General features: G+C 41.0%; 1 protein-coding gene across 2 annotated transcripts; it reads right to left on the bottom strand.

Moving 5' to 3' along the window:
• Nucleotides 1–40: 40 nt before the first annotated feature.
• Nucleotides 41–27,759, bottom strand: inppl1a (inositol polyphosphate phosphatase-like 1a). Of its 2 annotated transcripts, none has more exons than XM_054794614.1 (28): nt 27,615–27,759; nt 27,240–27,487; nt 18,366–18,429; nt 17,360–17,507; nt 17,202–17,283; nt 14,542–14,688; nt 14,259–14,349; nt 13,623–13,712; nt 12,838–12,936; nt 11,490–11,640; nt 11,243–11,349; nt 10,956–11,058; nt 10,614–10,810; nt 10,368–10,485; nt 9,955–10,051; nt 9,683–9,821; nt 9,497–9,596; nt 8,893–8,981; nt 8,708–8,789; nt 8,494–8,583; nt 8,234–8,347; nt 7,703–7,879; nt 7,470–7,625; nt 7,308–7,392; nt 5,659–5,745; nt 4,798–5,545; nt 4,049–4,182; nt 41–1,599 (listed from the first exon to the last, which is right to left on the bottom strand). In XM_054794614.1, exons 2-28 carry the CDS (start codon nt 27,419–27,421, stop codon nt 1,503–1,505), a joined length of 3,774 nt encoding a protein of 1,257 aa, XP_054650589.1. In that variant the 5' UTR covers nt 27,422–27,487; nt 27,615–27,759; the 3' UTR covers nt 41–1,502. The 2 variants fall into 2 exon arrangements, with proteins under 2 accessions (XP_054650589.1, XP_054650590.1); XM_054794615.1 differs by having other exon boundaries at nt 27,592–27,744.
• Nucleotides 27,760–27,820: the final 61 nt, after the last annotated feature.

The following is a 27,820-nucleotide window of genomic DNA, read 5'->3' as shown; positions in this document are numbered from 1 at the left end:
ATTTGTCATTTTGTAATATTCCAACTTTATTCTTGTAAAGTTATGACTTTTTTTCTTCTCGTAAAAGATTACAATTTAAAATGATGACTTTATTCTCATAAAAATACAGCTGCTTGTTTTTGCTTTTATTTTTTTCATTGTATTATTCGAATCTACTGTGGGCCAATTAAAAAAAAAAAGGGCCACAGGTTGCAAATGGACTGCACTTTGGACACCCTGAATATGCAAACATACAAATACAAACACACGTGCATACACAACACTCACACACAGCAGTTTAAGTTCAACAAGACAAACTGGACTTTTTAAACAAGGGCGTGTATTATGTGAGAAGATGGAAATCACACAATGTTATTCTTCTAGCAAGGGTTAATTTGTCATTATAAATCCCTTAAAACACTGCAATGGCTTTTAAAAAAATAAAAAAAATAACTTGAGCATGTAACAACACTCATTATTAATCGTTTTTGAAGAAAATGTACATTATTGATTACTAGTTGAAACTGAACATCATCAGGTTTCCCGGTCAGCAGCTAAAGTTGAGGCTAATGGTGTAACAGCACCGTCTGGTGGTCAAATAAGGGAACATCAACAACACGTGGGGGGAAAAAAAAGCAGATAAATGACTTTTCTGTTTGTCCTGTGACGTAATGGTCGAGAGAGCAGTGTTTGGTCACCAAAGGCTTCTTCAAGACAACAGTGTGGTTTATTAAATCCTTGAAACAAGTTAGTCAACTTACTTGACTGTGTTAGACCGTTAGGTAGGAATAAATGTGACCTAAAGTCCACCGAACGTGGGTTGTGCTGTCACAGTGCAATAGTGTGGACACGAGAAATGAAACCTTCAACCTGCTGTCGCCTCATGTGACAAGCATGCCAGAACATGAAATGCATTTGGCAAACCACAGCGGACCTTGTGCGCACTTTCAGCTCAGTATTGGTTTGCACCATTTTTCCCTTTATCCTTACGTGAAGAAAAGATTAAAAAACTATAAATACACATGGACACTGAAACAATACATGCTGGCCTGATGCCAGCACTGAAACTGACAAGAATGAGTTCAAATCACTTTGTGGTTTGACATTTAACTGGCGTCACATCCTTTCCAGCTTGCGACCATCGCTGTGGAAATACCTGAGACATGCCTCACATTGTCTTCAAGTTGGGTAGGGGGGGCGGTGGGGGAGCATACAAGGCTCTGGTGTCTTAAATGTTGCTCTCGGTCAGAGCAGACACCATGACACACTTGAAGAGTCCTGTGATGTCCTAGTTCGTCTCACTAGGTTTCGAGCGGAAGGCGATGCTGTGACGCCGCGTCCGATCGACTCCAAATAAGGCCGCGTCCGCAACAATAACTGTTGACAGCGCCTCTGAAAAGGTCCAGCAAGACATTTTAAATGGTAAAAATCAAGTACACGTTCTCTCAGGAGGCACTGTCGGACATCACATGGCACAATGCCCACTCAGGGCTGCTTTAGAGCGGCCATTAAGCCGTTGTTTGCTACAGTTTCTGTTGTTGTCTGAGACTCTCCAGCAGGATACGCTTGTGGGAGGGGTCAAGCACTCCTGCCTCCTCGAGGTCCTCCTCTGTGATGTCACTGCCAAATGAAAGAACAGGATGAGAAGAGCATTTTTATTAGTTACTCTTAACAAGTTGCATTCATGTATTTTTCTATTACAATAATGCTCGTGTTGTTGGAATACAAATAACATTGGTTGTCAACAAAACAAGCGTCCAACTTTCAATTCAACATGTCCCACTCCTGTGCAACCCGACAGCACAGGTATTTAGAAAACTTGAATATTTATTCAGGTTGGTAATACTGTTTATACATTTAATAACTTTTTTTAACGCCCTGACAATATTTGTTTAAAACCAACACAACATTGACTCATTCAATCCCAGCTGTTTTTCAAAACGACAACGCCTTCAGTACCGGCCATTTTAGATGATTTGGACTGATCTTTCAAGGCACACAGAACACTGCGTGTATATAGAAATATGGAACCTACCAAAGCAAAGATTAAACTCGCGTCTGTCATCAGGGAAAAAGTTTATTTCTACCTTTTTCCGTTCTTCAGTAACATAGTAAGTTTCAGGAAAATATCAGTTCCCGACTAAAAAACGGAGAAAACCAGCTTTCTGTGAAATGATACATTTCAAGCATAACTTCCGCTTTGACGCAAATATTTTTTGCTTTTGTGACAGCTGAAATATCTAAAGAACTATACCAACCAAAACAACACAAAAAGGAGTTATTTTACACCAAAATAACTATTTATTTACAAATATAACACCATCAACTATTTACAATTTTTACATTTGGAACTGAACTTGTGTGTGCACGCGCGTGTTAAAATTTACTCACAATGCGTAACCTTCTGCACGCTACACTCCTCCACGCTCTCTCACTTCCTCCTTCCTGTCACGTGAGATTCTTCCATTCACATGATCCCTGCCGAGCTCTTTTCAAATGCACTTTTGGTGTTTTTATGGCTTAAAACTGCTCTGAAGTGAAACGCATTAGTGGAGAGTTGCGTCATCATCTCTTTTTGCCTATCCCCCAAAGAACGTATAAATCAAAGACGTATAAATACGTAAATGGGATCGGGCATTCAGGTTTATAAAAACATACAACTACGTCTTTGGTAGGGATGAGCGAGTACACCACCATTTGTATCTGTATCTGTTCACCCATCTAAATGACCTGTATCAGTATCTGTACTCGGAATGGGTGGGGCATAAACCGGAAGTGGACATAGTTCAACCGGAGATGGGTGGAGTTAAATTGGGACATTATTGGACATATATGGACTGATCAGAAGTTGCTATATTTATTATTATTTTATTTATGGCTCATCCCTCGTCTTTGGTATTGAATGAGTTAAGGTTTGACTGTTTTTAACAATCTTTCCTGTTTGGAAATACACTCAAATTATATCAATATTAAAAAAATAAAATCATTATATTTATATATTACAATAATGATAACACTGGGGAGCTTAGTATTTAATGGCATGCAGACACCTTTGTTTTTACGTACACTGTAGTCACTGATTGAAAATATGTCAAAGTCAGCACTGGTTACTGAGATAGAATAAAACCCTAATTGTTATTATTAATGCAACCAATGCATGATGCATTATTATTGTTACCTTTTTGATGAATAAAAGTGTTTCTTATGTGCACAATACCTATTTATGATTAAATTACTTTATAGAAACTGACATGCTCACGGGAGGTACATTTCTTGATAAGTGCATTATATAATTAAAAAACTAAACTGAAAAATCTTATTATTCAGGGGATTAAATACACAGTCATGTGAAAAAAATGGGGTATTTCTGTAAATACCATTAGTGGCACCTTCCTGTGATTGTTTGGAAGACGCGCTAGCTTACATGTAATAAAGATATCCTCAAAGTTGTATAATGATTTTACAAATGGCAATTAGTTGCTAAGCCACATATGTGCCCCAGCACAAACGTTTTGCTTCACTGCGGCCATGTTAATCTTGCTTAAATCTTACACACACACGTTCGTCAGTCCCCTAAAGGTGTGTGCCCAATTTTTGTGGTGTTTCGTGAAACTTGAATTCAACTTCTGGAGTTTAATTTTGGGGTTTAATGACAGTGCCACCGTGTGGCTTATGAAATAATAACACAGGAAGCACAGTAGGAGTGCCTGTTATGCCACATTCTTACCCTTTTTGTGTGCAGCGGTTCAGAAGCAGAAGAGTTTCATTATCAGGTTTCCTAATTTTTTCACATGACTGTAAATATAATCAGGTCTAAGACCTCAGGCACCATTTTTTTCTTGATTTGTTCCCGAATGTGATTATGGCAATATTTAAAAGATGTGCTGCAGTGATTACAGCTTGCAGGCAGCAGCATTTCTCATTTGGTTTTTAACATTAAATTACCATCTACTAACAACACTTACTATCTTTTCATACTAGCAATTTTAATCGAGTCCATTTGAATACTTGTGGATACCCTGCAATACTGATGTTAACACTTGTAGTCTGATCCTATACGAGCATGCACCTGAGAAACTCCAGGTCGTCCCAGCCGTTGTGCAGCAGTCCCTGCTCATACCGCTCAAGTCCCAGTCTCTGCAGCCATTCCCCCACTGAAGACTCCCCCACAGACAACGACGAACTACTGCTACCCCAAAAAGCCTAAAAGAGGAAAAAAAGAAACTAAAGATGAATTAAATTACGCAACATTGTAAATCAAAGTCCCAAAGATCTACCTCCTACGATAAATATTTGGGGTGCATGCACTTTTTCAGCATGCAAGTTCCAAGTGGATATGATCCATCTCTTACTTTAAACATACAGCATACATTACAGAATATATAAAATCTAACTGGTAAACTTTGAAACGACCCTTTCACATTCACAGTTTCAAAGTTGACAGGCAATCAAAGTAGTTGATTTCATTCAGTAATTCACAATTCAATTCAATATGGCTATAAAGATAATTCCACATAAATTCCTCAATAGTTGTGTACATAACCTGAGTACCGGTAATACAGGATGTCAGTCAAAAGAGCTACGTAGTGTTCATTAGACAACACAGTTCATGTATTAGCATTTGCTATCAAAGATTACAAATATACAAGAAATCGACCCAAACTACCTTCGCGATCAACCGGTAGCTCGTGATGGACGTAATGGGCACCCCTGTCTTACTGTACTGTGGAAAGTATACTTTACTTCACTGCCTTTTAAAGTGACATTTAGCATCTGAAACTATCCCCAATGAAAAATATGACCATCTTAACATCCCACCTCCTCAGGAAGGTCCTCAGCGATACTTTCTGTGATGGCATTTCTGGGCGGGAAGGTGCGGCAGGCCTCCAGACCTAAACCCATAGCCTGCCCCCTGAGAGGAGGTGGTGCAGAGGGAGCTCGTGGAGGTTGTCCGGGAAACTCGCTCTCGCTCAGAGTCTTTGCCATCTGAAGCACAGAACAAGATTGGTCGTCCAGTGCTGCCCCTCCTCCAACGGCGGCGCTGCCTCCTCCTCCTCGCCTGAAACTTTCTCCAATGGCCAGCGGAGCACCAGGACCAGTCGCAGGGATCTTGACCTCAGCTAGATCTGGGTGAAGTGGGCGAGGCTTCAAGAAAGGTGCCTCTATGGTCATCTCCATCGCTCCCTTTGGAAGAGGAGGGGGTGGGAAATCCGGAGGAGGGCGATTGAGTGTGCTCCCCACCGTGGTTCCCCCGTGTGCCCCTCCTACACACACTCCTCCATCGTCCTCTGAAGACCCCTCCTCACTGATGGCACGCACCGAATGACCTGTCATGGGTCTGCGTGGGTGGCACTGTGCGGCGGGGGTGCAGGGTGGTTTGGTCCGAGCTACAGCCACAGGAGGGAGAGCTTTCGTAGCCTGGGGGGTGGGGGTGGTGGGTGATGGGAGAAGCTCGGATGGCATAGCAGCGGCTGACTGATTGGGAACACCCTCCAAGATGTAGTAGGCAGGGTTATTGTAGCTGTTCTTGCCAACAGATGGATCACCGTCAGAATCCTGTTTAGGCCTGAACGATACACACAGGAAGGCAACGGTGGTTCACTTTTCAATCTATGACTTTTTATATTTACGTGCCTGTTATACATTTGTTGCATTCGGCACGCGCACACATACACACACCTCGCAGCCGTTTCCTCCTTGCTGGTCTTCTCTAGCTCTTCACTGACCTTTCCCAGCTCTCCTAGCTGCTTACGAACCAAAGGTGGCCTTCAAAACAAGACAAAACAACGTGAGACAAATTATGATGTAATTGTTTTACCACAACATGACTGCCTTACATTCCAACTGCTCCCCAAAATAAAGAAAGCATTTTATGAGGAATGGGCTATATAAACCATATGCAATAGAAACTATAATTTGGCCAGAGATTTCAAACTTGAAAACCTGAAAACCTAGAAGATATTTTACGAGTACTGCCCACTCCACTTGTGGCTCTCAAAATGACATACGTTTCCTTCTGTTTAAAAAGTTACGTTTTGATTTTCTGAGGGCCTATGTAACCTGTTTTGAAATGGTTCTATTACAATTTATATGCCAAAGTATGCATTGTGATATATATTGTTATCACAAGAGTTTGTATAATGCACATAATGATATGAATTTTAGGCCATAACGCCCATCCCTACCTCTTACTTGTCCAATACAGTAATCTCTCGTTTATCGTGGTTGACCTGACCGAGATAAATTATTTCGAACAGAAAGTGAGGTCGGGGATTCAGAGTTGAGTTTTCGCTGGAGTACGGCCACAACAGTAGCCCGTGTTTTTATAATTAATTAGAAAATAATGAAAGCCTGTCGTTGGCAATCACATCTGGTGCATGTTACTAGTGACACCTAGTGGCCAGTGTAGACTACAGTTCATCATTGTCTAAGTATCTTTTTATAGTAGCACAACATTTGAATCACACTTTAAACCGTGTCATTATGACCAATGAGGGGTTGCGTTCAGAGACATCATGTCTTTTAATGTAAATTTACTTGTTTGCAGTGTATTTTCCAGCATCCTTAAATGTAGCAAATTGTACATCCGAAATAAGCGTTATGAAGTGAGTCATAAGAATATCCACTTTATGTTTTTCTTTATCTTCCTGTTTATTTACACACGCACGCACTATAAAGCAGTTTTTGTGACATTTGTAGTGTCCCTGAATGCATCTCGCGTTCCTGTAATGAGGATGAGGATGTGTCATTCCCAGGATGAAGGGATTAGAGACGTGTTTGGGTTGGAGATACATACAGTATATGGTGTTGGAATTGTACTGTGTACTGCTGTTGATGTGTTCAGGTCAGAATGAAGTTATAAAAGAGTGTCAGACTCTGTGTGACTGTGTGGGGACGCCCCACTGTGATTCTGTCGGCCGTCATAATAGATGGCCATGCTTGTTCTGGCGCGCATGCATTACTTACACAAAAAAAATGTAACGTAATTAATTAAATACATTAGTTACCGCCGTTAACGCATTATTTTTGACAGCCCTAGTAACAACGCGATAGAGTGATGTTTGAATCGCGATGGAGCGAGGGACGACTGCATAGGGAATACCTGCCAAAAATGACAATGCAATACTATCATGCTATTAACCCACACCACATTGTGACATTAGTATTAGAGGCATTATAATAAATCCAGCACAGGTCCACAGCAACATCTAAACATACTGCCTAAAGGTCACATGAAAGGTTGTAAACTCACACAATGAAGAATGTGAAGTCCTTAAAGAGGTACTAGTAATAAAGATAATACAAGGAGAGAAGAAGAGTCTACTAACTTCACATATTCATGTCCCACTCTGGATGCCTGGGTGGATTTCCCTTTGGGAATACCTGTTTCATCTTTGTCCACACTGATCCATTCTGAAATACAGTGCATCAGATATCATAGACACCTAGAACACTGGTCCATTTGAACATACGCTATATAAATACAGTACCATAAAGTCTTTCCCTGGTTCCCATCCTTTCAGAAGGGACTCGAACCCTCATTGATCCCCTGATATTTCCCGTTTCCTCCCCGCGGTGAGACAGGTAGGTGTGGAACTGCTGCGCTGTGCTGCCAATCATCGACTTCAACGCTAACACGCACTCTCCTGGTGGTGACATGGCGTTTATTACACTGATGGTCCAAGTCAAAACACCCACACAAAGAGAGACATTGTGTACATACCGTAGGATTCATATCCATCCAGGGATTTCACAGTGAGCAGCAGGTGTTGGTCCTGCAGGTACTCGATCTCCGACAGAAGAGGTTTGAGCGTCGTCAGCTGTTTGTTGGACCAGCCCACACGGAGGAAGTTGACATTGTCACTGCTCTGACTGTCGTTCTCGTAACTCTTCTTGAACTCTATGAGAGGAGAGGGAGCGAAAGAAACAAAGGGTGAAAGGGGTTGGGAGAGAAGACAACGGGAAGGGAGAGGAAAAGAGAGCGGGGAAAAAAGTCGGGTGACGTTTCGATGGAATTCTATTCAAAAGTGCGACAAACGTGGACAGACGAAGGGGGGAGCAACATGGGGCCAAAATGGATGTGATCTTAAAGGGATACTGACTGCCTGGAATTAGGGAGGGAGATATAGAAACATAAGAAAGAAAAAGCAGGTCCAATTCTATTACAAACACTCTGTGCTACGGGATGTGACGGTCGTGGATGGTGGACTTTTTTAACAGTATGTGTGAATCGAGGGTAAAATATTTGTCTCACCTTCCAAACAAGTTGAGTAGAATTCGATGAAGAACTTGGTTCTGCTTGCAGTCTTCACTATGGCCTCAATGCTCTCAAACTCGATGTAAGCTTGCTCTGAAGATTTTGCAAGTCCTGGAGAGGAGGGTGAAGTGTCATCAAATATGATGGTGAAGATATTTGCTTCACCAAAAGAAAACGTTAAATGTAAGTCAACCACGAATATACAACATTTTGTACGGCTTTGTTTTCGCTGGTGTATGATCTTTTTTCTTCACTACCTTTCTTGGAGACAAACTGTGAGGTCACGCCCACCTCAAATGTTGCAAACACAGGGGAGTGGTCACTGGTCACAATGTCATCTGTGCACCCTAAAAAAATAGTGGCTCATTTCAAATTGCATTGTCAGGTGGATTTCGAAAAACAGTTGAAGATGATCTCTGCATCAAGTACAAGAACTACAAGATAATGTAAGGTCTGATCCAACGATCTTACCATAGGAGTTGCAAACAACATGCGTTTCTGGGTAAGACTTCCACAAGATCCTGTCACACCAGGATGGAACATTAGTCCTCATCTGGGACAGACAACAAAGGAGGAGAAATTGCATCATCTAAAGTTAAAATAAATGAAATAAATATTTGTCCGTAACATGTAAGTGGAGTTTCATCAGCACACACCCCAGTTGCTTTCTGCTTCTGCCAAACATAGGTGTCCCTTGAACCACGTTCATATCGGTAGGTTGGTGGGAAGGAGATCTCTTCCTCCGCTGCCGGGAAGAGAACACAATTTTTTAAATTTGGGACTTTTAAAATATACATAGTATCTCAGACATAAGAGACATCAAATGTGTGCAAGTAGCTATATTCATTTGCAAAGTTCACGACAGGGCCATTTTCCATCCATCCACCTTCCGCTTATCTGAGGTAGGGTTACAGCCTAAGCAGAGAAACCCAGATTTCCATCTCCCTGGCTGTTTCGTCCAGCTCCTCCCGGCAGATCCTGAGGTACTCACAGGCCAATTGAGAGACATAGTCTCTCTCCAACGTGCCCGGTCTTCCCTGAGGCCTCCTACCGGTCAGATATGCCCTTAATACGCAGGGAGGCGTACTTTTGTACTTTTGTAAATGCTGCAGCATTCACTGCTTCATTAATACACATGTAGCAAGGGAACACTGTATTTGTATGACAAATAGTGACACATTTATGATCTTCTGTGTGATTCTTCCAGCCCAAAGTGAAAGGGGCGACCAAGACATTTTGCGGAAAGTCAGGTAGACCCACCAAAACGTAGAAACACTTTGTTCTTCTCCCTCTCCAGATTTAGCTGGTCCACCTTCAGGAGTGGATCAAACTCCTTCCTGTTTATGTAGTTAAGTATCTCCTGCGAATACAATTACCAAACAAGGTTACAGCCTAACAGATCAAACGTGTGTGTGTGCGTGTGTGTGTGTGTGCGCCCTCCTTGACCTGTATGTCCATGTCCAGCCTGTAGTTGAGGTCTCCCAGCCAGAACAGATGTGTGAAGCGCAGTGAAATGTCAAATGAGCTTAGTTGTTTGTCTCCAAGCGAAAGCAGGCGTAGAATGTCGAGATAATTTTGATTCCTCCTACAAGGGTCATCAGAAACATTCTATGTGTCTCCATTATGGGGGAAAACATGGGCTCCAGAATCCAAAGATGCATGACTGTAACCAGCTTAACTGTTAGAATATGGAAAATAATTTTGTGTGGGGATGGTACCTTGCAATCTTTTCATTCCCTGAAGTCAAGTGACAGTTGACAAAACCAAAAGATGTTCCATTGAACATGAAAGAAACACCAACAGCACCTTTGTTACCTGGGGAACCATCAAAAAAATATTAACACAAAAGCTTTCACTGCGGCAATGATCAATTTAACCAACCAATACTACCCAATTTCAACTACATAACAAGACATTTTACATTGTTTTACATAAAGCACTGAAGCTCTTTTACTCAGAATGAATAAACTAAATATTTTATATTCTACCTTTAAATAAACAGAAGGCAAGCCCTTCTGTTGTGCTCAACACCACCTGTGTCACTGATGCAGCATTCATACATTCATGTATTATTATTTGGACATTAAGTATAAAGTGAAAATGAACAGCAAATTACGAGGACTAAAGTTACCAAGTGTGTTGGCGATGCCGGTCTTAACACTGGACATTCCGACATGGCTGATGCGGTTCTCGTGTTCCGGCTTCACAAGCACAGCAATCTTTATGTTCCATAGCGTCTGCACTGCTATCTACAAACAAGTGCAACAAATGGTAATTCTGATCCTCTTCACACAGCCTATTGTATGTAGGTGTACTTTAAGCACAGGATGAACTAAAAAAAAAACCAAACCCTCAAACAATGACAAGTTCTTCTCACCGGTTTATAATCCAATTCCGTTTGCTCTTTCAACATGGCCCGTATCGACTCCACCCACTCGCGATCATTCACAGAGTTCTCTTGCGTTCCAAACGCATACAGGTCATTTGGGATAGTGACGGTCATCTCGTCCAGAGTCTTTCCAAGTCCTCGACATAATACCCAGGAAGCCACAGACTTGGGTGCAGGCACTGAGCCTAACAACAAAGGGTGCATTTGTAATAAAGTGCTTGATGCTATATAGCTGAAATAGCTATTGAATTGATAACTGCTATACACTTATGCTGTATAGTCAGTATTGAAGAAGGAGAATGGAATTAATCACACAAAACAATGTCACACCCATGTTCCAGGTGCCAATGAAGACAGAGATCATGTCAGGCTCATCCTGGTTGGAATGTTTGTTTTTCATCAACTGTAGCAATTGGCAAAAGGCCTCCCGCTTCTGAAACACAAACAAGCAAGTCCTAGTTTCAGTCACTGATTAAAAGGTCATTTGAATGAATATATTACAAGTGGCACACAGGAGAATAAATCCACAAACTGTGTCAGTGTCATAATCACCATTCTAAACATCCAAATAAACCAAATAGGCAGGTGTATTGTCTTGGCAGTGTGTTTGTGTATACCTTGGCACTAGCAAATACGAAGTCTTTCCTCTGGTTCTTGTCCTTTTCTTTCTCAAAAACAATGCCGAGCTTATTTTGCACCCGCTGAGACTTGATCAGCTGACGGACTGAGGGTTCAAGAAATGAGCAGACACAAGGAAGGGAGGGGGAGGAAACAGAGAGAGGATAGTCAGAAAGAGACAGAAACAACTAATTGTTACACATTGTTTGCATTCATAGCCACGTGTGCGCACGCGCTGCTGCTTACTTTTGTCATGTGTGAATGTTGTCCAGTCTTCCTGGCTGTCCTTCACCTTCTTCATCACTACAAGTCTCCCTCCCTCCACGTCTACGGACAGTGTGTACTTCTGACTCTTCCCTATCTTAGTCAGCTCTGCCAGGTAGACGTCCAGTTTGACCTGCCAACGAGAGCAAAAGTACTAAACACGCCCTTGCTCACAAAAGCCCTTTTCCAGGAGCTTTTGATTACCAGGAATTCATTTACCCAGATAAAAGAATCTGTGTTTATCTATGTTGTTTCGTTTCCACCACACCTCAAAGATCAGCTTAATTTATTCAAATGGGACTGATGACGTACAGGCTAGTGGTATATGTTTACAGTGGTGCCATGTGAATGTGCAGACAATATTTTTTAACTAAAGCACAAATAAGTAGCTAAAGAGTGAGATCCAAATCAAGACTATTTAAAGAAAAAAAAAAAGATTTACACACACACGCACGCGCGCGTGCACACACACACACAGAAAGACAGTCCTCTCAAGTCAAGAAGTAATGGTCACTAATTTTAAATTTTTACAAACAGGGGCTCAAAGTAATAGTATACTTTAGCTCTCTCCACGAAGGAATATACGTTTACAAACAAATCACAAAAACACACAAAATATCTGATATCATCACTGTAGTTTAGAATTGTAGCTCACAAGGTTCTGTTCTGTTGATTTAAGGAGTCACTCAACAAGTGCACTTTTTCCTCGCATAATAAAACAATTCTTAACGTAACATATGTTTACTTTTGATGCGACAATGCAAAAACCTCCAACCAAATCTTGCTGCTGTCCCAGACGATGACTCAGATGCCACATGTTGAACCCTCTGTGATAAAAATACATCCATTCCTGTGCAAACAGGAAGCCACTGAAAAGGGATCACCACAGAGAATGCAAACTTGGCTGAGGTAAATGAGGCCAAATGTGGTATCTCTTCTACGTCCTATGTCTTGCCACCTTTTTCACCTGACCTTACGGACATTCATCTTCATTGTTCACTGTAACAAACGTTTGCAGCTGAGTTATGCTGTTGGTTACACAGAAATTCAGCTCCACTGGTACCAGAAGTGATAAATACCATTAAGTGTGACAAATCCAAAGACACTGCTACAGGGACAACATTACAATCTCTTCAGTCTCACATGACTCATCTGGGAAACACTTTCCTGATGTGTGATGAGCAATCGGTGATCTCTCAGTCTGTTCAGAGTTCAAGTAAAGTTTGCAAAACGCCTGGATGCATTTAGGGTTTGCAACAGAGATTTAACATCAGTTGAACCTCCATGCTAAAAAAAAAAAGGAAAAAGAGCAAATGCAACAAATACATACCTCAAAGGCCTGCACAGGGATGGCTTTGCTATGACGCATGGAGAGAGGAGGAGGGGAGCACGGGGAGGACAAACTCATGTCCTGAAGAGCTTTCAGAGCCTGAAGAAAGAGTGCGCAACAAAAGTTAGCGACAAATACATATGTGAAAGAAAAAAGATGAAAGAGCCACAAGAGAACACACACACATGCTTTGCATTGTTCTGAGGTACAATGTTGGAGTCAACAAGGAAACAGTTAGCCATTTCCTGGATGTGACCTAACAGCAGCAGAGAAGGTGGAGCATCACTTGGGTCTGTGATGGTTTGCCAGTCTGCCAGAAAGCCCGTTCCATATAAAGGTCATCATAAACATTTGGCTACAATTCAGGCAAAGAATGTAAATGCTACTCCATGAAGAAAAAAAATTTAAACGATAGTTTCCTTTCGTGGTTTGGTAGTTATTACACATCACCAAATACTTTAACAGGCAACTTCTCTTCCACTGAGCCCTTTTAGTGTGGTTAATACCAGCAACAACAGTTTTAAGTGAGAGTGAATGAGAGTTCAAAAGAACTAGATCTTGTTTCTTTCTCCTAATTGTGAGACAAATTCTTAACTCTCAGTCAGTCACTGAAATAGTGCATGTGGTTAAAAATGGTTTCACACAACTAGAACCTGACTAATATGCCATTACATTCCCTCATCTTTGACAAAGAATCATTCCTGCTGACTATTATAATAGAAACATATGGGAAGTGAGATTGGGGAGATTGTTTTTATGTATTGTTTGTGTGGAAGAATTCATACCTTCTTCTCTATGGAAGACAGCAGGTCTTTGAGAATGGCAAGCTTGGTCACCAGGTTCTCCAACTCCTGGTCTCCACCCTGATTTACTGACTGAAACAAAAACAAACATGTGAATGTGCATTAGCTGCTGTGGGGAGAAGTCAGACGTCCATTTATGAAGAACGATGAATCAATCTAGCACCTTAAAGAAAATAAAAGATAAGAATGCGGCCATAAAATCTTTAATACCAATAAATTGTTGTTGCTTAATTTATTGGTATATATGTTTATGTTTCTTATGTTCTTATTCTTTCTTGTGTTTTTCTTTCTTTCCTTGGGAGAATGAACAGAATAAGATTTTCATTGCATAGTATAACTGCTGTTTTACCATGCACATGACAATAAAACTCTCTTGAATCTTGAATCTTAACGGCTTAAATACTGGGGGGGTGCATGGGTAAGATAGAGCTACCGGAGGGGATTGAAAGACCAACACAGTGTGTGTTTCTTTGGAGTACATTCTTTAAATAACAGTATGACTTTTGTGTGACTAAGTACTCTACTGTATATCCTATCTTCCTGGGGGGAAAAAGGCCTCACGCCACACACTTCACTGCAGCGTATAACACAAGTGAGCTCTATGATGAGGGAACGTACCTGTTGGATCATCTTTGACACCATGAAGGCACTCTGCTGATCAAACACTTTTGACAGGATCTCGAGACCAGACAGGACCTTATCCACTTCCCTTTTCATGAGACGAAGAGAGGTTAGAGCTCAGTTGTGCTGAAGCTCATGTAGTACAAGTATTTGCAATAGCAATGACATAAAAAGTACAACAGCATTTCCAATTATCCACCCACTACAGATTAAAAGTGAAATTAAATCCACCAAAGGTGTGCATTTGCTTTGAGAACGTGTGAATGAGTATCTATCTCACCCATTGAGTCGCTTGCATGAGGACACCAGTGTCTTGTTAAGGTGAGGCAGCGAGCAGGCTCCTTGTTTGACAGCTTCAAGGTCCAAAGCATAGCTGCCCTTCAGATACTCATGGGAGATGGTGCTCAGGCCATTCGCTGTTGGAGGACTAAAACACATACAAATCATACAAATACATAATTTCAAACATCTATCCATGCATCCATCCATCTAATTTCTATACTGCTTGTCCGCATTGGGGTCGAGGGTGAGCTGGAGCCTATCCCAGCTGACTTCGGACGAAAGGTGGGGTACACCTTGGACTGGTGGCCAGTCAATCACCGTTCATACACACATGCATGCCCTATCTCAAACTTACAACATGTACAAACACACAATATGCTAAAAAGCATTGCAACAGCTTGCCAAAAGGGAGAGGGAGTGGGTCTCTTCTTGACACTAAAACATTGAAAAAAACCCTAAAAAAGACTTTTCCCTGCATTTTGTAGATTTTGATGTGTATTCACGTATGAGAGGTCTAGATCTTCCACATAAAATTCATCCATGTCTTGGACCTTGCTTTGTGCAATGAGGCACAGCAGGCATACTGGAAAATAGGGCCATCCCCAAACTGTACTCACAGAAACATAGAAAAACAATCCATCCTTTTCCAAAACGATCAATCAAATGATCAAGTTGAAGATGTGTCCCAAGACTTTAATTTGCCAGTCAAGCTTGAATACAGTATCATTCTCTCACAGGGGGTGGGACATTTTAATTTATTATTGTCTATGATGATTTTATCGCTGTTATTTCTTTAGATGAGCACATGCCTTTCTGCTAATTCTGCGCTGCTCTGCTTTTGAAACCATTTTTACGCATCACTGTAAGAGTTGCAAAATAATTGAGCGCTGCAGCAGTGGTGTCAAGACCTTTATATACACTTCCTCTCAACCAGTGAGCAGACCTACAGACCTATGCCACTTCAAAAAAAAAAAAAGTAGGTATCACTCCGCCACCTGCGACAGCAAGTTTAGCAAGGGCTATGCAGCCAAAAGCACCCAACTGAAAGCCCAACAGCTGCTTATTGCCAAGCCAGTGGACCAAATAAAGAATAAACAACCAAGGTGTTGGACCTAGCTTTTAGAGAAACACAAAAAAGATCATGGAGAATTGTGAAAGGAGGCACCACTGACATTTTTATTCAGAAATCGTGTGAAGAGTGTGTAACTTGATGCAACGACTGTGAGGAGGATTGAGTCATTTGAGGACCTTTTATGCAAACAAGAGCGTTTTGCTCTGGAATTTCATGAGTCTTGCAAGTCACCTATTTTAGTTCAAATAGCTTTTTGTCAATTTTTTACCACTGAAGGGGAGACGTTTAAATTACATCCAATTGGTACATTTATGACCTCAACCCTCTCATTCACATCTTAGTTGCCGTAACAACACATGAAGCACAGGCTATGCTGCATGTGCACTCTCAATTTATTGCACTGTGCAGAAAAGAAAGGGCTAGCGAGCAGACTTTTTTGGATCGTGTAGATAGAAGTTATCACTCTTGTTTCCTGTGCTGGAAAGGTCAAAGGCTGTTTTTTAAAAAAAATAACATGTAAGTAAAGGAACTGTCTGACTCACATTTTGATGCTGTGTGAGATAGCTACCTTTACCTTATGGCTGCAGACAGTCATGTTCATGCACATTTGTAAATAAATTGACATCTTTTCTGTTCCATTTTTGCATGACACGGTCTACTGCCTTATAATATAGCCAGGCAAGTGGTAGTTACTAAAGGTTTGTCTTAGAAAGTTTACTTTTTTTTTTATCAGAACAGAGAAGCAGACGCACTTTGACCTACCCTGTTGGTCCCTGTTGGTGTCTAGTGGATCTTTATTCAAATTAATTAATTTGTCATTGTGGCTGCGAGCAATGGCTAAATATAACTATGTTACAGGTGACATTTGGCCATGACGTAAGGCGGGGGTCACCAACGTGGTGCCCGCGGGCACCAGGTAGCCCCCCACGACCACATGAGGCGCCCGCAAGCCTGCTTTTCATTCAGGTTTTCAGTTAATAATGAAAGAACAGTAGAAAGAAAAGTATTCTGAAACATAAAATGTGAGTTGTGGATACCAGCATTTTGTGAGCATATACAAGCATATTTGATCTGTTTGGGTTGAAATAAGGTATGAAAATCCTTTCTACAAAAATGAGTAGCTCGTGGCCATTTTCAATTTCTAAAAGTAGCTCTCGCAAGAAAAAACGTTGGTGACCCCTGACATAAGGTATTTATGAACAAGTGATTTCCAAAAAACGATCACCGATGTAACAGCTAGCCTAAAAGAATGTTGCTTATTTGATTTGTCTTTCGGTAAAAACATTTGCTAGTATTTTCTTCAGTCTCTTCACATCAAGACAGCTACTATTCATCAGCTATTCATCAAGGCTTATTTCAATGGTTAGCTAGTAGTTGGGTGGATATGGGTGTCCTTTTTCTACCAGGAACACAGAGAGAATTTAATAAGTCTATGTGGGGGAGGCAATTAGGTGACTGCCTGTTCATTTGTAGAATGGTGGCGATATTTGGGTGAGTGCGAGGATGAAAAATGCCAAGAGGCTCAGTGTCTGTGATTTACATGCAAAGATTTATAACCCAATGAAAATCCTTTATGAACGTCGTACCTGTCAGTGGGCATGTCAGATCCAGGAGGAGTAGAAGTGGAGGCTGAGCGTGGGGGAAGAGGTGGCTTCTCATCCTCGCCATCTACCAGTCACGGAAGAGATGTTTTAACCATATGGCAGCACACAGACTGCTGCTGTGCTTGTGTTTGAAAAGGTACCTGAATAGTCGCGGTCATCGAGGATAGTGGTTTCCTCTCGGTCAACAGGGAAAAGCAAGGTGGTCACCAGACCCTGGCTGGGTTGGAGGTACAATGACACCAACTCTGGTAATGTTTTAAACCGCTTAGGCTGCACACCCTGTGACGTCTGGGAGGAAGACGGGATATGCCAACAGAAATAATAAAAGAGGAACATTTATTTTAAGACAGCACAAACGGAACATCCTTTGCTACAAATAGACCGGTCATTGTCTGACAGGGACAAATAAGTCAGCAATTCGGTATTTCCCATATATTCATTTATTTGTGGCGGCTCGCCACAAATAGATTTGGCGCTAACTGTTCCCCCTGCTCATAAACACATTATTAACACACCTGGTCGGCCAGAATATAAGAATACAGGGGAGGATTGGTCAGTGTTGTCAACTTAGCGAGATATTCTTTTTCAAAAAAGCGATTAGCGACAGGAAGATGGACGAGACATTTGGAGTCTGAGATGTAAGCACATAATCTCTCTACTCAAGGAATAGCGACCTGTGGGCCCCATTCCCCAAATCTAAAAGCACTCACATGCAGCTACGTTTCCTTCTAAACGTATTTGTTTTGCTTTTCATGTTTTTAACTCACTTTTTTGCAAATGAGTCCCGTCCTATTGTGTCCCCCCCACGCTTCAGCCCATAAGTCTCCAAGCTGACAGAAAACAAAGTGAACACTAGACGCTATGGCTAAAGCAGCAATGTGGGAGAGCGCCATGGTGGCGCGCGCGTGTGTGTGTGTGTGTGAGGGGCATGTGTGTGGCATGTGGCGACGGTGTGGACTGCACAGCTGTTGAACACAACACACAAAGACACTGCTGTTAGTACAGTGTGTGTGTGTGCATGTGTTGATACGAGAGCTCAGAGCCAAGCAAAGCATATCTGCATACCAGCTGCTCCTGGAGAACTTTTTGCTCAAGTACACATGCACTATGAGTGTGAATGTATGTGCGTGTGTGTCTTATCTGTACCTGCACAGCCAAAAATCCATCTTCATCTGGGAGTATCCTGTATGTGTGGACATGCTTCTGAAACCTGTACATCAGAGATGAGAAAAGGAAAATGAAAGCAAATATATCCTCTCCTTCTGACATACACACACATATTATTCACTTGTACTTGACCTCAGATGATTGGGACGTTTGTGTGTTCTTGAATGGGGGGAGGGGAGATCTGGACAAGTTGAACCTGTTGCTGTCTATTAAACAGTGAGCGGTTTTCATCCTCACAGAAGCATGATGCAGTGGACCAACAACGTGAGCCTATAAGTTACGGTCCAACATAAACTAATCAGTGTTTTTGAAGGTTAAAAAACAATATTCTTTTACTGCCACATGCACCCTCAGCGTTTGAATTGCCTTTCTGGTTGAACCATTTTTTTTAACTCAGTGTTAATCAATGTTGTGACATTGGGATTGCACGGCCATGGCTGTATGCCTGCAGCTACACACTGGATGTCAATGGTTGTCATGTCTGTACTTCATGTCTGCTCAGTGGACCGAACACAATGTGGGCAATTTGACAAGCAAACCCTGTGGTCCATGTCAACTCTGTGTGTGTGTGTGTGTGTGTGTATGTGTCATAGTTGTGTATCTGTTTACAAGTGTGTGTGTGAGTGATAAATGCTTTGCATAGCCTGTCATTCTAAGTAGAGCTTCTGTTTGCACACTGTACCTATTTACAGGGTGTGTGTGTGTGTGTGTGTGTGTGTGTAGACATGGATAGAAGGATGACTCTGTCGGGAATTCATCCTGCCATGACCACTCAGCTGTTTTTCCAGGTCTTTCCAGGTCAGTGTCCAATAGTAAACAGCACATAAACCTCAAGTGAACATCAAATTAACCAGAACTGGACTCACGGGACCAATGGGGGGGGGGAGTCACTGTTGGTGTAGCACACTGCTGTTGGGGGTGTCACACAAATTCATGTAAAAAAAACCGAACTATCCCTTAAATACACTGCGTGAGTCCAACTGATGACAGCAACAACAAGTATGGTATGGTCGTTTCCATGTTGTTGTTGTGTATGTTTGCTGTGTGTGGGAGAACTTGATTGTTTGGTCATTTTGGATCAAACTTAACAGGAACTATCCAGAACTTTCCATGATAGCATTGAAGACTTTGTTGCTATTCCCGCCCAAGACTACATTTTCAGTGCTTACCACCAACAAACAATGGGCGGTTAAAAACACGCTGCTTCTGTTACCCACATACATCACTCCACACGATTACTATCTTCTCTGGAAAACAAAATCCAAGCTTGTACTGGTGATGAGTCATTAATTATTTTGTGGTTTTACCGTAATTTGATGTTGTACTTTTCTGTTTTATGCATTGGCAAATGAAAATAGCATTAGTTTAGCATAAGGTCTGCCAGGAGCATTTTGTTACGGGAAAGCAGGCGAGGTATGGAATGTTCAATTATGAAATTATTTTTAATTAATTATGATCAATATGAAAAAGGCTCCACTCACCTGTTCAGTAAATGTAATTTTTGTTTGATTCCAAGAAAAATTGTTATTTTTCATAGAATTTGCGCATTTGTTGGAATACAGTCTGTAGACACATAAGAAGCGAGGTATGGACGAGGTTTGTGGGCTTGTCTAATCCCTCACTTTGTTACTTTGCTTGTTGATATAACCCACATTAAGCAACATAAAAAAATGTGATGCAAAAAAAAAAAAAAAGGTTGTTTTTCACCGCTGACCTCACCACACATCATGATAACGTTCTAGGTGACACAAGAAGGAAGTCCCCCACAAAACTGCTACCGTGCTTGACAGATAATTCAGCACGTTGTGAAGTACATTTCCAGAGAACCTCGTGGTTCCATAGCTGTGACCAAGTTCACCAAAAGCCATGTTGCAAATAATCTATGAACAACGCAGAGACCGAACGTGAGATGGCAGTTACTACAGTGCTGGTTGTGTATGCGTCTTCCTGTCGGCAGCTGACAAGATTTCTCTGCCGGAGTAAATACTATTGTTTCAGGGGGGAGGGGAAGGAGAAATAGATTGACAGGTTTACAGACAGACAAGACCCAAGGCTACACTGTGTGTGTTGGCAACAACAGTTTAAAAATACAGCAAATTATGGTTATGTAATTGTGTGCAACAGCAAAAGAACTGAAACAGACACCATGTTATGCGCCTACAAACCTATCAAGAAATGTCAACTTAACACAACTAATGGTGCAGGCTGTTTTCACCACCAAAACACCAAAACACAGACATGTACGTCTAAGACTCAACATGTTTAGACGTGCTACACAGACAGAGAGGAAGATCTCTCTGACAGGAAAAGTAAAGGAAAACATTTTTATTTTGCTGCAGTTGTCTAATACTGGAGAGGAAATAACACATTGCTGCTAACATGTCACTGCAGCTGATAGTATGAGCTTCTTTCCTTAAATATTAACACCTCGAGTCGCATGTCAAGATTCAACTTGAGTTCAATTCTAATTCGTCACTTTGTAAAGCGTGGACGGTTAAACGGCAGAAGGATTTATACTGTCAATTCAGTTTTGACTTTGAACACTCGTGAGCAGGTGCAATTTCCCTAAAGGGCTTATTCACCCAACAATGTGACACAAGGTGATTGGACATTGGCATTGGATATATATTTTTTACAGCCCGTGTTTTTCTGAAATTGTATTTGGCTGTGCCAGTAAAAACAAAAAGGTATCACTAGAAAAGGACAGGTGGATCACTAATCTTAGTAGGGGATTAACCTACCAACAATTGCCCGAACATCATCCAAGCACCTTGAAATACATTTCAACATTGCTGATGAGATCAACTAACACGATATTTTGAATACACTGGAAATTCAGATGGCCCTGAAGGTCTTACAATCTGTAACTCAACCAAATTTGGTGGAAAACTATGCTGCACGGGTCGTTTAAAACTTCACAGTTTGAACCACCGTTTACATAATGCTACTACTGTGGCTTTTTTGCAACACTCACTCCAAAGAAGGACCGCTTTCAACAAGGGGTGAAGAAGAACAAATCAATCAGATAAATAACACCGTGGATGCACAATAAAGCAATAGAGTTTAGAGCAAAAAAAATAACATCAATATCAGTTTTTGCAAGGAAATCTTCATATGTTTCCATTGTCTCCTGTAGAAAAAACTGTTTTCTGCTTAACACTGTTAAATGTTAAATCTGTATTATAGCCAGTGCAGGTCACTGGCTCAAAATTAAATAATTTTAAACCAAGAAATAGTAGAACACCACCACTGGCTAGCACTACCATTAGTGGTTTGAAAGAACAGAACATTTTAATATTGTGTACATTTCTTTATTATAAATTGAATTGAATAAAAATAATCATTTTCGGCCCAAATAAGATGACAGGCGTTCATGACTGTCACTCGCCGCTGTCTTGTAGGCATGCCTGTAGTGCGCACACTTACATGAAAGCTGACCAACATTATTGTTTTTATTATTACGTTATTATTAATCCATACATAATTCATATTAGTGTAAGTAAGACCATACATATGAAAGAAGAAATGTCTTTACTCGCTTAATTGTCACAAATTAAGCAATTGGACCCGATACTTTGGTACAAACATGTCTGCCGTGTGTAAATTTTGCACCCTGCCAAACATGCCAATAAAAATATTTGAAGAACATTTGATGGTGTATGGTGAGTTTTCAAGGCTCACGATGCGATCATCAGTCAAACGGCAGCCAATGCAGCCGACGCTGGGCACGCGCCCGTATGTGCTTAACAGTCAGAAGTCTAAAGGAAATAACCTGAAAAAGAATCAAATTCATCAGACTAGATGACCAGCCTCTTTCAGCGGTGGAAGACAGTTTGCTGACTGCTCTCTCACTTGGAGCCCCCCCATCACGATACCTGGAAGTCCTGCTAGAACGCCATCAGACTATGTACTCCCACATCCAAACTCTCCTTAGAGATGGCATCTTACCCTCTGTAAGTTTCACGAGTGATACTGTATATGTTCTCGTGAAAAAGTAAGTCAAATATGTGTTTGTCTAAATGAAGGTGGTTTTATGGTTCCCTTTTTCATATCATATAGATAATAACAAAGTGCAACCAGGAATTCTGGGCCCCATGAAAAAAAAATACATTGGGTGCCCTCCCTTTTTATTTTTTAATAATTACCTACTGTATTATTGGGCTCCTTGGCAGTCAGGGGACCTTGCAATTGTCCTAACTTTTCCCCCTTATACGGCGCCACGGGCCAATAGCACTCATCATAAATAAATTCAAAGATATTCACTTGGTCTACAGTATGTGATCGGTATCAGATGATTTCACTCATGGGTGATCATCGGAATCGGCAGCATAAAACCTAAGGATTGTGGATTATGAGCAAAAATGTTTTTTAAAGTGCAGTTTTCCTTTAAGGAAGCAGGAGAGAAGACTTTCCACAACTGGAAGTCAACCGCAATTGACAATAACAGCTCCACAATAGCATAGATCAGGGGTCGGGAACCTTTTTGCCTAGGAGAGCCATGAAAGGCACATATTTTTAAATGTATTCCCGTGAGAGCCATATCATATTTTTTTAACACTGAATATGACTAAATATGTACATGCTTAAGCAAGACCAACAATTTTAGATTATAATAAGTCTCTGAATTGATTCTTTTTACTAACATTGTTATACTGAAAGCTATCCAATAATAAATAAAATACTTGTTACAATTAATGCAACTTCTGGTGCTGTACGGTTTGGCACCGCACTCCGTATCGTTCTTTCTTTTCGCCATCTTCTTCGTCAAAAGTGGTTGCTTTGCAGAATTAGCAAATTAAAGGAGGGAAGTTTACTTCTTGACATCCCAGTGACGCAGGTAGGCTACCACATTATCCAACAATAATCAAGTTTTGGTGTCCGTCCCGGAAAATATCGGAAGGACAGCTGGCGTTGGCTCTGGCCACCCGCTTTGTGGCAGACGATGAATGGATTAAAATGCATAAGAAAGTTTTATATTTTGAACTTTATTTTTACACTGTGATTTCTGTAATGTTTTACTTTAAAATGTCAGCGAAAAAATAATTGAAATAAATAAATTTTATCGTGTTAAGACATGTCTGAGAGCCAGGAGCAGTCATCAAAAGAGCCACATCTGGCTCCCGAGCCATAGGTTCCCTACCCCTGGCATAGATGATGCCAAATGCAACAATATGAACAAATATTTAATTTATTGAATATCACCAATAAACTATTGCTCAATTTATAGACAGAAATGACGTCAAACTTTTACTATCTACAATGTTTTTGATTTACTTGTTTTATTTAATGTCTCCACTTATTTTAACATATTCACAGTTATTATTAACAATTTATTCTTATTTCATCACTTCTATTAAGTGTTATTTTATCCTTATTTTTCAATTTTTACTTTTTGCTTTTCCTTAACACTGCACATGCTGTCATTATTTTAACTCCTATTTGCTCTCTGATAGATTTGTTTAACACCTTCCTTTCTTTTCACACAGGAAGTGAACAAAACGTAAATGACAAAACGTAAGCAAGTGAAACACTGTCAGAGTCAATATGTAAAACAATTATCAGTTGTAATTAATTATAAGAGTTACATTTTTTGGCAGTGCAATGCGATAGCTATTCATGTAAGAACTGAAGGTGATTTTGGTTATCATCAAGAAAAACATGGAAGTTGCTACATTTCAGCTCTTTAATTAAACTATTATGAGCTATATTTGTTATCATCATTATATTTGTCCAAACAAATGTACCTTTAGTTGGAAGAGGCATTAAAATGGATCATTAAACTGAAGAAACAAGGGTGGTCTAATCATTTTCTCCATGACTGCATGTACAACAAGATAAGAGATCAGGGGGGTCAATAAAAGCAAATGCAAACATAACCTCTCTTATAACCACAGATGTGAGGTTATAGGCGGTTATATACTGCGCATATGCACACATAAATACTGTAACTGTAAAATATTAATTAAACAGATATTTCATGGAAGCAGTCTCGCTCAGGAACATTGATGGTGACTGACTGCATGGTCTTGTTGCACAAAAACACTTTACATCATGTGATGATTTAAACTATTACTGCACTTCTTGAAAAAAGTCAAAAATACTATCTCCCTTCTCTTCAGCCTGTTGCACAAATACTTCCTAAACTCACATATGGTGCAAAGGGCTCATGAAGGAAGCGCATCAGTATGTGAAGGTCACTACGGCAAGCATACTTGAATCTACATCCATACACAGTATACAGGTGTACCTCAATAAATGTAAATATTTTTGAAAAGTCAAGTTATTTCTGTAGTTCAAGTCTAACTTCTACATTATCACAACACACAGAGTAAAATATTTGTATGTAATTAATATTTGAAAGCACGTCTTATTTTATTAATCATTTGTATGGCTATTACTTACAGCTAATAAAAACCCCAAATAGGTTAGATACTAATTGGTCAGGTTGGTCAGGTACCTAATGGCAGTAAATAAGAATAATCATGCAGAAGACAGTCAGTGGCTGGTTGCTATGAAGGAAACCTTTGAGGACAAAAGGCTACATTAACCGAATGATGTTGTCTTACAGTATCAAGAACTCGGAGATAAAACCAAGTCCATGAGTCAGCGATGTGAAAGGTGAAAGGGGAGAGGAAGTGAGAGGCAGAAACAGGAAACAGAGATGGGATAGTCTTCCTTGTCCTGAACTTCTTTAGTAAATTACAGTCGCATGTTACATGTTATGGTACATTATATGCATGTTACATTACATGTGATGTTGATGGAAATGGAAGTTATTGTGAGGTAGCGCCAGCGCAGTGATACAAGCATCTCTTTCTTGGCTGCTCAGTATAATGTGACAAATGCAACAGACACTAAGTGGCTATTGTCTTTGGGTATTACTACTGACAGTAGGGGTGTAACAATACGTGTATCTGCATCGAACCGTTCAATACACATCCGTACCAAACCGTGACCCCTGTATCGAACGATACGCAGTTTCATATTTATTTTAGCAACTTCTGACGCCGCTCTGTGCTGAAAGCTCAGTGTATCTGCGATCAACTGCTCTGGCTTAAGTTGCATTGTCAACATGACAAAAATGTGCCAATTTCAATAAAATTCAAATTAAAAAAGGCAAGGTAACTTATTTTTTGTGTTGAAAAAATATGGAACCGTAGCACAATCGTATCAAACCAAACCGAACCGTGAATTTTGTGTATCGGTGCACAGTGACAGTTGACAGTGAAACCACCTGTCATAAGGACGGAAGATAGAACAGTATGAGTACCATCTAAATACATCGGAGAAAACTAATAATCTGACTAATAATGTCTTCATCCATCCATCTTACGGAACACAGAACGCCTGATTAAAGTTTGCTTAAGTATGAGTAACAAACAAAACAGCTGAAAATATCTGAAATACTAATTCTATCAACATCTACTTTGCGGCACATAATAGGCTAAGCTCCGCCCATCACCTCATCACAACAGTCGTCGCTCCTGGACAGTCCACATCGCTCTTTTTGAAATTATATTTGGATCACTATTATCTTGGAATACTGTACGACCACACCTCGAGTTCCTATGCACGGAACTTGCAGAGTCTCGTAGCTTACTGCCCTGCAGGAGAGGGAGCCTGACTATGAGTGGGCTGCCTACATGAAGAGTATATAAATGTTTACATTTTCAATTATAATTGGTTGTTGTCAAAATGGTGTCACGTTGCATATAGTGTGTTCTTGGCTGGAGGCGTGGCTAGACGAGCTGTCCGCCTGCCCACAACAGCCATAAAAGTCTAAATCCCGGTAAGATTATGCCAGAGCAATGGTGAAAACGGCAAAAAATGGCAGTCACATATGAGAACCACCAGTCGATATCCAAAGCTGGCCGTCGGAAATTCTGAACAAGTCCAAAGTTTGGAATGGCTCGCGCAGTCTGTCAACGTCTAAATGTGTCTGTAAACCAGCTGAAAAACAAATAAAAGGCCAAAAAAGGTGCGCCTTTGTTTTTCAGATGGAATGGTTTTAAAACACTGGAGTAGACAGTGCATGTCCAAGCTGAGGCACATGTATACACACAGCATGAACTCAGCAAGGGGTAAACTATCAAATAAGGGATGGAAGTGGAGTCAATGTCACAGCACTAAGTCCGGTGACAGCTTTTTTCCCTGCCGTGTTTTTGCATCTGTTTAACCTTGACTAGGGAGGAGGGTTTTTTAGCTTTCAACATGTCTCTCCTCACTACATTTGATGAGTCTGAGTCAATTGTCAAACACCACACACGCCATTAGCAATGTTTGTTTTGCAAAATGTGACCCAGTCCCAGCAGAGAGAGGAGACGTTGATGGTGTTTGGATTGACTGAAAAAAGGGAGTGGTGTCTTTTAGGGATGAAAGGTGTTTTCTCTTATTGGCGATGATGAGGCCTTCAAGGGTATTAGCCATCTTTAAATTAGAACCCTATGCTTTTTTTCTGTGCAGTTTAATGCCAGTGCTCAGCACCCACAGCCTGACTTGAGTTCCTTGTAAAAAAAAAAAAAAAGGGCGCTCCAGGCGACCACATCTAACATTCCGTCAGAGAGCTCTTAAATGAGTGCCATGCTGCAATTTGACACACACCGTACCTTGCAACAGAAACCTAAAGCAAAACATATTGCCAGAAACACTGCTGCAATATGACCACAAACACAACACCAGGTTTGCTGCTATTGTAGAAGAGTTTGAGAGGGACGACGAGTGGCAGAAAAATAAAAGTCCCTGAAGGTACCACGCCAGTTAAAAATGCATGCAGTGTCAAAGGCAGAAAAGATCAGCCTACGTGTCAACTAAAAGTGTGGATTAAAGAGTTTCTTCTACGATAAAGTTACTTACAGTACACACAAAGCGTAAGCCCCGTTGACACTTTCGCTGTCCCGCACCAGGAAGCTGCCATCTCTCCCGGCGCGAGCCAGCAGCTCCTCGGCCGCAGCTCGACTCAGGTCCCGGTGATACCACATCGGTGGTGCGGGCCCGAGTGGAGAAAGCCCGCCGCCACCACCACCTCCTCCGGCCATGGCCACAGCCCTTCTAACCGGCGTCAACTGCTTCCCTACAAGTCCGAAAACTCTCAGCCTGCCTTACTACGGAAGAAAAGTAAGACGGGGAGTGTAGAGGCAAAGAAAAGTTGCGAAAACGTTATTGAGTCTGATGTGTTGAAAAGCGAAAAACTACAACGACGACATACAAATGTTAAGTCAAGTTGTTTACGTCTGTTTTGTCGGTTCCTGAAAAGCTCGCCACCCTCCTCTCTTGCTTCACACTTCCACGGAAATCTGTGCATATAAATCCACACTGGAAAGCTGGGAATTGCAGCCTGCGTCCACACACTGTACCCACTAACAGGAAACACAACACGGGTAGTTCCGGTAGAGATTTTCCAAGTAAAAGCAGAAATGGCCCAATCTTTGTTTTTG

Source organism: Dunckerocampus dactyliophorus, chromosome 12, assembly GCF_027744805.1.
Source record: "Dunckerocampus dactyliophorus isolate RoL2022-P2 chromosome 12, RoL_Ddac_1.1, whole genome shotgun sequence".
Taxonomy (NCBI): domain Eukaryota; kingdom Metazoa; phylum Chordata; class Actinopteri; order Syngnathiformes; family Syngnathidae; genus Dunckerocampus; species Dunckerocampus dactyliophorus.
This window is presented reverse-complemented; position numbering and strand designations above follow the sequence as displayed.

Bases quoted from the DNA above. Each gene is read 5' to 3' on its own strand.
- inppl1a (XM_054794614.1), bottom strand. From the start codon at position 27,421: ATGGCCGGAGGAGGTGGTGGTGGCGGCGGGCTTTCTCCACTCGGGCCC. The intron at 14,350-14,541 runs GTGAGATAGATA...TCTCATGAAAAG, and splicing joins TCATGCAAGCGACTCAATGG to GGAAGTGGATAAGGTCCTGT. The intron at 1,600-4,048 runs GTGCATGCTCGT...TTCATTTGGCAG, and splicing joins GACGACCTGGAGTTTCTCAG to TGACATCACAGAGGAGGACC.